Here is a 9,488-nt window from a genome sequence, read left to right as displayed (position 1 = left end):
ACTTTATCATAAAAATCTTAATCCAACAGGGACTTCAAGCAGTACTTGAAGTTTTTGTTGGTCAAGGGCTGGCTCATAGCCCTGGAAAAAGAAATCCTCTTGTAAGTTCAGTTTTTCTACACAAATAATGATGGGCAGTATTGTACTAAGGTAAGCCCTGAAGTGCAGGCTCACTCACGTGGTGTTCATGGAGCCTCCTGCTGCAGGACAGCTGGCATGACTGTTTAAAAGACATTTCTCCATCTGAGCAGTTGCAATGCCTGCCTCTTCCACAAAGCCTTTTAAAGGTGTTGTGGGGCACTAATTGTTTCTTAGGCATTGGGGCAAATAGACTCTGGGAACAATCCATTTCAAGAGGTCTTTTTCTTGAGCTCTGCAGCTGCAGAAATCAGGATGAGAAACAGGGATCAGGGAACAGCCATTGCTGCAGTGGTGCCCCTCCAGGGCTTGGCTGGTTCATTGGAAAGCTGTCAGCAGGCTTCATTTGTTTGCTCATGCCCAGTGCAAGGAAATAAAACATTTGAATTCTTGACAGTATCAACAGGACAGGAAGAATAACATCCCCTGGGGCTGTATTTCAGAGGATCTATTATGTGTATGCAGCAAGTGGTTCCTGTATGCATTTATCTGACCATATACCTGGGTATGGGCAACCAGCCACTGCTGTGAGATGAGAGCTGGGAAGATCCTCTCTCCCCTCAGCACCAATCAGATGAAGGCTGAGTCCTACCCTACCACCATGTTTTCTCTGCCAGTGTGTCCTGTGCTGGCAGCTCTGGGACAGCAGACAGCCCTTTCTCAACTAAACCTGCAGTCTGTCTACACTGAAACACTTCCTTGCGTTGCTTTCTGACAGCATTTCTCCCCTTACAACTCCATTGTAGGTGATGACATTAATTGCCCTAAATCAACACAAGGAAGCTGTGGAAATGTGTGCACCTGTGCTGCTTCACTGCTATCTTACAGACAGTGTCCAAGTGGACAGCATGCTTCCCGTGGCCTCAGATTGGTGAGGAGATGCTAATGCCGGGCTCTGTAATTCATTACTTAAGTTCACCATAAAGAGTGTGATGAGTACAGCCTGGGCTTACAAGATTTGTGCTTTAAGCAACTTTTGTTCAAAAGAAACTTCACTTCTTCTAGCCAGACTGTTTATACCACTTGCCAGACCTGTGTTGTTTATAGCAGCACATGCAACTGTGTCTATTTCAACAGAGAAAACAGTAAACTCCCACACATTTTGATTAACCTCTACAACTCATGTAATGCTTTAATCCCTTAAAATACAGAAGATTATACACTGAGTGGCCTAATAGCCACAAGATCTAAAGCTTTAACTTCAATTAAGTGTGTCTATCATCAGTTTTCTAACACCCATATGTAAAATCACATGGATGTTAAAGAGCTGCTTTAACTGCATAGATTTAGGCTCTGTGGTCAGCTTTGCCCTGCTCCTGGGTCTACAGAGCCCACCAGCACCTAGGGAAGCTGTGAAATCCCTCACACATCCCTGTGTGCCTTGCTGAAGCAGCTACAGGAAAGTCCTTGTGCTCAGCCTCATCCACAGACTTGAGCACCCTGCCCTGTTTCTGCTCAACCCACCCCTGACTGTCATCACCACTGCTCTACAGTGCCTGCTGCTGCCAGTGGGCAGCAGTCCTGCACCACCCAGGGCTTCTCACCTTGAGGAATGAACATTGCTTTGCAAGTTTGTGGGACACAGATATTTCTACACTTTGCTAAATCAGCACCAACATCCCCAAATCTGGATCTAAAATAGAGCATCTCTGCCTGCCCTACCACCCAGTCTGGCACATTTGCAATATTCAGCCCTTTGTATCATACAAAAGAAAGCAATAACAACATTTTGCCTCACTTGTCCCTCTCTGGTCTTCTAATTATTAAGTAACCTCCTGCCAAATTCTCGTGACAGACTAATTAAGGAGAGTTTATTAAACCTGTTTCAAAGACAGTTCCAGTGTTACCAGAGATGGAAACTCTTTTTCTCACTGTGATTTGTTTTTAATCTTCAGAGCTCTGGATGGGGCCTTTCTCAGATGAAAATGCTGAGCTGAGTTACCTGTGAGGAGCCTGAGCCTCAGGGAAAAATGGTGTCCAGCAGTGAGAGAAGTCAAGGTCTTGGCTGCAAATAATAATCTTTGAAAGTGAGAAAAATGGGACAGGGCAACACACCAGTGATATATCTTTAATTTTTTAAGGACACTCCCCATCCCTCCTTATACACCAAGAATCTGCAGCTGCCTTATGCAACCCCCACTCCGCCGCCTCTCTGGGAGCTTCAAGAGACTGGGACACAAAAGGCAAAGGTGATATTCTTCATGGGGCACAGAGTCCTCCTTTATCACTTTTACCTCTTCATCAGGTCTAGCCTGTGCAAAATTAATTCTTTAAGTAAAGGTGGCACCTACCTCACTATCCCCAGACACGCCGTCACAAACTCACGGTGGGAGAGAAGCGTGGCAGCTGCCAACAAAGCTTCAGCACAGAGCTCCAGCTGAGGGGAAATGCCCTCATTTATAATGACAGGGGAAAACAGGTTTGATACTTAATGAAGCAGAATCAAGGCCTGAGTTGCACAAAACAGTTTCCACCCAGTGTGGGTCTGACGTACAGAGACCCTCTGTGGGTCGTTGGTCTCTTCAGTCAGGGAGAGCATGGCACCCGTGCTGCCGTCAGACACCCCACTGCTCACTGCACCCAACAGAACCTCACGGGCTTGAGGAAAAAGCTGCTGTGGAAATGGCAGAAAGCCCTCCCTTGGCACTGTGGCACACTGACAGCCTGGCATCCTGCCTCCCAGCAGAGCTGCTTGTGAGCAAACCACAGCCCCACTGCCCTGAGGGCTGTGAGGGGGCATAGTGATGTGGAGAGCCATGGCAGGGGCAGGTCTGTAAGGGTGGTTAGGAGGGGAAGGCCATGAGGGGAGGGGGCCATCACCCTCTGCCCAGACCTGAGGGGCTTCAGCTGGGCACTGTTGCAGCCAGCAATGATTTGGGTGAAGTCTCCAGGTTCATGTGACACCCTTTTGTCCAGCTTCTCCTCAGTTACCCCTTGGCAGCATGAAAACATTGCTCTGACATTAAACCTCTGTCACTGGGATGTTTATTCTCGGTGTCTGAGAAACCAGATCACAGCTTGTAATGCCCAAGTGTCCACAGGATTATTCTAAGCCTAAACTGCAATGAGTCACCATCATGTGCCAAGCTGTGTCCAACAAACTTTTTTTATTAAACCATCATAACAAACACCATTCCAGACGTAGACAGAAAGCACATAGTAGAAATCAACACAGAAGTTGTACCCTTTGACACGAGCCTGTTCCAGACTTAATGACTGACAGTGGAAATTAACTACTTAGGGTCTACAGTGACTTTGGTGTAAGGGGCAGAAATTTGGGAAGATATTACAACCACCATCTGGGTGAGAGACATCCAGCTCCACTGTCAGCCAAAGACGCTTTTGGCTGGTTCCTCCTTCGGCTTCTCAAAGACTGTTTCCCCCCCTGTCCGAGCCCGGCTGAATATGGAGGGTGCTGCAGAGCCCATTTGTTCTTGGAAAAGAAAAACCAGGAGAGGCAATCAGTGAAGCAGCACACCAGAGCTGGATTCTAACACTACTGCTGCTAAATACATGTGTAGACATTTGGTAAACATTTCATCCATCCATCAGCTTCCCAAAACTAAAGCACAGAGCTCCCATCCCAAGCATGGGGCAGCTGACAGCACCTGTAGCTAGTTGCCGGCACTGACTCTTCCCAAATCCCTCCAGTTGCCTTAGAAACTTGAAAACTACTGAGGTCCAGGACAGTCTGATGAAAAGGAGTTAAAATTAATCATTTTTCCTCATACTCTTTTCACAGGTGGTAGAAAATCACCACCAAACCAGAGTATCAGGGGTATTCACTTTAAGCAGTCACTCTTTCATCTTTCACTTTATGCCCTTTAACCCCTCACCCCCTCCCTACCTCCCCTCCCCCCCCCCCCCAATTTCTGCTTCACCTCAAATCTGAAATTCATCTGAGAAGCCAAAAAATCCTCTAATCTATGACCAAGCCTCCAATCTTCAATTTGGGCAGTCAGAGTGGACATTGATTATTGTCCCAGGGCTTGAACACTGGTTCAGAAGGCAAAGTCAGGGCTCTCTCTCCTGCTTTGTCCAGACAGGGAGAATGATGGCTCCAAGCAGAGCTCTCTTGGCTCCTCTCAGTGTTGCTATAATGATGGATACAAAGTCCCTGTACAGCCCGGCTGGGGTCAGCGAGCACACTTCTGGCTGCTGTTCCACCCTTTCACTTAGCAGAGCCATGAAGTAGCTGTTTCACTTTGTAAGGCTGCTTAATTGTTTCCATCAAGGAGACTTACCACACTGCTTCATCACTTGGTAGGTTTTGGATTTAATTTCCTGGTTTTTGGAAAGGTTTCCTCTGGCTCCTTTGAGGTCTTCTTCCTTCACCGGAGGACGCTTCTTTTTCACCGGGGCTGGCTAAGAAAGAGATGCATTGCCTACACATCAGCATGTGGTGCTCTAAAGCCAAACATACAGAGTTGCTAATATTTCACCAATCTCAGTCTGGAGACTATACACTCAGCTACATTCCAGATGCACAACCATGACTGCATTGGCCTTCCCACAATCTGTTGCTGCTGTTAGTGCTTTGAAAAGGTCTCCTGCTTGCACAGCTTCTGAAAGAGACAGCGGATTGTTCCATTTTTAAAACATTTAAAGTTTTCTCTGTCCATCCCTGCCCAGCCACTCTGCAGGCACAGACTGGCAATTCAATAACCTACAATAGCTGGGAGGGGATACCACATTCCCTTCCTTCCTGTGTTGTGCCTGTGCTGCAGTTCTACTCGTTACTTCTTTGGGAAATTGGCCAGAGACATCCTGAAGTCTGGCTTGATTTAGCTGACAGAAACTTAACCCTTGACCTGTTATTGATCTTAAATTTAGGGAAGAAAAGTATCTGAGCACTCAACAGGGTTATCCACATGCATGACCTAAACACATAGGAAACACTGGACTCAAGTCCCAAAGAAGAAGGAGGAAATCTAATACAGAAACAGATGCGTCATCAGGTGGCACACTGCAATGGCCAAGGGCTGATGTGTTTACAGATTGTTTGCTAGAAGAAAACCAGAATAATGTTGGTTCACATCAGCAGTTGGTACCATTAACAGTTGCTCTTCAGTTTGCTGTTTCAAGAACAGATTGCCCAGGTCCCACCAGGCAGCGTGCACAGGAGAGACAACTAAAAAGAATAAAATCTGCCTTTCCCCCCCCCCAAAGATTTGCACCAAACAGTCAGTGAGAAACTTTCCTGACCATTTCTACATACACAGGCCTTCAAATATTTGGGTTCTGGCAGAAGTGGAGCCCACACACACATTTTTAGGCACCACCTGTAAAGCTAAAAGTTGTGGAAGCAAACAGGTCCCTCAAGGGCTGCAAATGGCTGGAGGAGCAAGTCCGAGGGAGACTGCAGAGATAGAACACGCATGCCTGGCTCTGGTAAGGGGTGGGGTGGCTGCACTGGAGCCTTCGGCATGCTTCCTGCTGGCTGTAAATTCCTGGGAGCACTCAGAATAGCTTGCTGTCAATCCCATTTGCATGTGTTGTGGGAAACAAAACATTCACAAGATCTCTGGGGAAAACATTCTCGAGGAGCCAAAGCAAGCAAGGGGAACGGCTGGCAGCAAATGCTTCAGAACACACAACAGCTCTTGGTCAGTTAGCTGGTTAACCATCCCTACAGCCTGGGGTCCTTTGTCTGTAATGAAAACTGGCATGTGATAGAAAGAGTCCCTCATGCCCATGGCATTGTCCACAGGCAGTCAGTACAGACCTATATTGGTTCCAAAACAGAAAGGGGGGAAAAAAAACCTCCTTGTTTTCTTAAGAGGAATACACAACCTGCCGAAGTCTTTCACCCAGTATTGGCAAGCGAAAAATATACTGCAAGGCTTCTTTCACTGAGCCAAAAGACCTGTTGGAGGACAGAGTAAAGAAAGGAGGTACTTGAGATGCATCAAGACACAGCCAGGCTGAGCAGAAGTGGTGGGTATCACCCAGTTATTTTAAAATACAGCCTCTCATGCTTTGATTACAGGTGGGTTTTCCAGCGGGACAGCTGCTGTGGATTAGTTGGCCCCCAGCTAAGAAGTGAAGCAGCTACACAGGAAGGTTACTGTGAGCCACAGAGGTGAGCTATGGGCCTGCCAGCAGAGGCAGCTGCCAGCCTCGCAGCCGCTAATTGCTCCCAATTCAAGTGCGTTTGTAAGCAGGGTTTGCCAGGAGCCATTCCCCACTGGCACAGCAGCGCAGCCTGCGCTTCACCTCCTCCTGTCCCAAGTCAAAAAGTATTTGCTCTCAAGATATGTGACTTGTTTTTCAAGTTCCTTCTTTTGGAGTAAAGAAAATGAGCCAAACTGAGTTACTCTGTGTGGTCGAAGGGCTGTGCTCCTCTACCCTCCCCTCCTGTTCTTCCTCCTCGTCCGGCACACCCCAGAAAACTCACCCTGGGGGAGGGATGGGGTGTGTGATGCCAGGCACGGGTAGCTCATGTCGAAAACGTAACACTCCTGTGACAATCTCAACGTTTCTCACCTAGTGTTAAGATCGTTCTGAAACCCTGAGTATCGGGGAGCACAGTGAAAACAAAGCCGTTAGTCACGAACTGAACGCAGCGGTGTGCAATACAAGATTCCACTCCCAAATACCACATCTTCACAGCGACAATTCAGCCATGCTCTCTCCTTTCCTGTATGTTAGTGCATGAAGCTTTACACAGCAGCACACTTCAGCATAGCCACAGCCTACCCAAAATGTCAAATCGTGGTCTGAAAAAAACGATTTGGGAAAGCAGCAATGACTCCTGTAGAACATCCCAAGCTATAACAGTGAAAATGGATACCCCCCGCCCCCTCCTTTCCTACATAAATAAAAATATTTATGGTAAACCAGAAAATTAAGAAACTGAATTAAGCACATGGAGGGCAGCTGCTTTGCTGCTTCACCAGATAGTCCCTCCTAACTTGTTATAGTGATAGAGCGTTTAAATACTTCGACATAAACAAGAGCAGGAAGGCTGGATTTGCTGGTTAGCCAGGGTAACTTGCTAAGAAGCAAACCATCTAAACCAGTAACACATTCGCTGTGCAGCCTGCTCCAAGGACAGCCAGCCTCGGCCAGCTCTCCCCATACCTGTGACATAACTGCGGTGCTCACTCGGCCAGAATCCCTTCCCGAGGTCGTTTCCCGGCTTTGATTCCACCCAGCCTGCGCACTCTGCGACCGCCTGTTTTTTTGCCTCGGCTTATATAGAGCATCTTGCATGAAGTCACTCGCTGGGTCATTTTCCCAAAGCAGAGCCAGGCTGATTCAGGTTGAGCGGGGCTGCTGCGGCGGCATGGTTTATTCTTAGCGATGACTCGGGTGTGCAGTATTCACCGCGCCCCGCGCCAGGGGATGGAGGGAGCGGGGGGCTGACGAGAGCAGATAGCTGGGGCAGCCGGGCCGCAGCGGGGAAGCCCGGGCTGCTACCAGACGACTTCCCGGGGGGGGCCGATGAGGCTCCCTTTGTAACTTCAAAAGGCAAAACTTGTGTTACGGACGCAACACTGACTCTGAATGTTCTCGATGGGGAGAGCACGTGTGCTTCTTTCTCAGTGTAGCAAAACACATTCGCTGAGATTTTTAAACCTAACCAGTGCAAACCCTTCTGCCCCCAACCGCTTCTGCACAGGGATCTTTAAGAGAGGAGCATTGTGTATGTCTGGGAGAGTTAATGAAATAGGGTATGGCTTCACCTTCACACTTCTATTGCTTAAGTTGCTCTGCTGCTGGCACTTCTGCAATTAAGAGTGTAAAATCACTGTCTGCTCACAGCAGTATTAGTAAATCATTTCACCTGTCAGCCATTTAGGAATGGATTACTCAGGAATAAATTCACTGCTCTTCACCTGCTGACAGGAGTAAAACCTTTTCCAGACATTTTAACAGCTGTTCTCTAAACAGATTTTGTTAAAATAGGAAACAAACAAACAAACAAAACCACAACCCCCCCAAACAACACACACAAACCCAAAACAACTCCCCACCAAACCCCACACAAAATCAACCCAAAGTACAAACACCACCACCACTCCCAACCCCACCCTCCCCCCCCAAAAAAAAATACAACCCAACAACCCCAAAACCCAAAGAAAGAAAGAAACAAACCCCAAACCCCAATCTACAACACTCTAAGAATAGATTCTGTTTTTAATTACCAGGAGGTTCCTGATGGGTCAACATAGAGATACATCTGTGGGTGTATGTATGTGTATATTTCAACATCAGTTCTTTGCATTGTGCAAATACATCAGCTTCTGTGCCTGCACTCAACACCTGCAAAGGACCAAGAGTCCAGCCAGGTATGCTAGTATGGAAAGGCCTTCCTCCAAAAATCTTTTACTAGAAGCATCAACCTTTGTAGTGGCAGAAATCATCCCTGGTCTTTTCTCATGCTCTGCTTAGGCTACAGAGAGAAGCTCAGGAGGTGCAATAAAAATGGCATTTTTCATTATGAAACCATTGGATCAATACACAATCACAAGCCCTATGAGGAGAGGCTGAGGGAGCTGGGGTTGCTTAGGCTGGAGAGGAGGAGACTCAGAGGTGACCTTATTGCTCTCTACAAGTACCTGAAGGGAGGTTGTAGACAGGCAGAGGTTGGTCTCTTCTCCCAGGCAGCCAGCACCAGAACAAGAGGACACAGTCTCAAGCTGCGCCAGTGGAGGTTTAGGCTGGATGTTAGGAAGAAGTTCTATACAGAGAGAGTGATTGCCCATTGGAATGGGCTGCCCGGGGAGGTGGTGGAGTCGCCGTCATTGGAGGTGTTCAGGAGGAGACTTGATGGGGTGCTTGGTGCCATGGGTTAGTTGTTTAGGTGGGTTGGATTGGTTGATGGGTTGGATGCGATGATCTTGAAGGTCTCTTCCAACCTGGTTTATTATTATTATTATAATACCACAGCACCAGTGCCATGTGATCAGGACTGTGGGATTTGTCAGCTGTGGACCATCCCACAGGCCACCAGGTACCTGTTTTGCCTTTAAACCTGCAAACACACAGGTCGGGGGAAGGTGTCATACAGGTAAACTCAAACCATCCTTCCTTTTCTTAACAGGCTTTAAGTTGGTCAGTATACCCAGGTCTTCTTCAGTACCTGATTCCTCCATCTCATCACCTGCTGAAATAAGGATCTAAAAAGTAATGATGGCTTTGAGTAACATGGATCCAAGTCACACTCTTTCTTCATTCTCAGATTTTCTTTCCCACTGTACAAAGTAACTCCTCTCCTCCTCTGCCAAGATGTTTCTCTGCTATCCCACGAGGGTCGCTGTTCTGACACTGTTACAATAGGACAGTAACATCCTGCACATGTAAAGCAAGTGTTTAGCATTCATGACACTGAGTTATTTTTTTTT

General features: G+C 47.4%; 1 protein-coding gene across 1 annotated transcript; it reads right to left on the bottom strand.

Annotated features, from left to right (window-relative positions):
- Window positions 1-3,225: 3,225 nt before the first annotated feature.
- On the bottom strand, window positions 3,226-7,368 carry MUSTN1 (musculoskeletal, embryonic nuclear protein 1). Its single transcript, XM_068157873.1, has 3 exons — window positions 7,222-7,368; window positions 4,383-4,503; window positions 3,226-3,571 (listed from the first exon to the last, which is right to left on the bottom strand). The coding sequence occupies exons 1-3, from the start codon at window positions 7,351-7,353 to the stop codon at window positions 3,465-3,467; spliced, it is 360 nt and encodes a 119-aa protein (XP_068013974.1). The 5' UTR covers window positions 7,354-7,368; the 3' UTR covers window positions 3,226-3,464.
- Window positions 7,369-9,488: the final 2,120 nt, after the last annotated feature.

Source organism: Melanerpes formicivorus, unplaced genomic scaffold (assembly GCF_026170545.1).
Source record: "Melanerpes formicivorus ecotype bairdi unplaced genomic scaffold, bMelFor1.0.p_v2 SCAF_38, whole genome shotgun sequence".
Classification (NCBI taxonomy): Eukaryota; Metazoa; Chordata; class Aves; order Piciformes; family Picidae; genus Melanerpes; species Melanerpes formicivorus.
This window is presented reverse-complemented; position numbering and strand designations above follow the sequence as displayed.

Excerpts from the sequence above, each read along its gene's own strand:
- MUSTN1 (XM_068157873.1), bottom strand. The coding sequence starts at position 7,353 with ATGCAAGATGCTCTATATAAGCCGAGGCAAAAAAACAGGCGGTCGCAG. Across the intron at positions 4,504-7,221 it reads GCACCGCAGTTATGTCACAG|CCAGCCCCGGTGAAAAAGAA; the intron begins GTATGGGGAGAG and ends TCTCTTTCTTAG. Across the intron at positions 3,572-4,382 it reads CCAAGTGATGAAGCAGTGTG|AACAAATGGGCTCTGCAGCA; the intron begins GTAAGTCTCCTT and ends TTCTTTTCCAAG.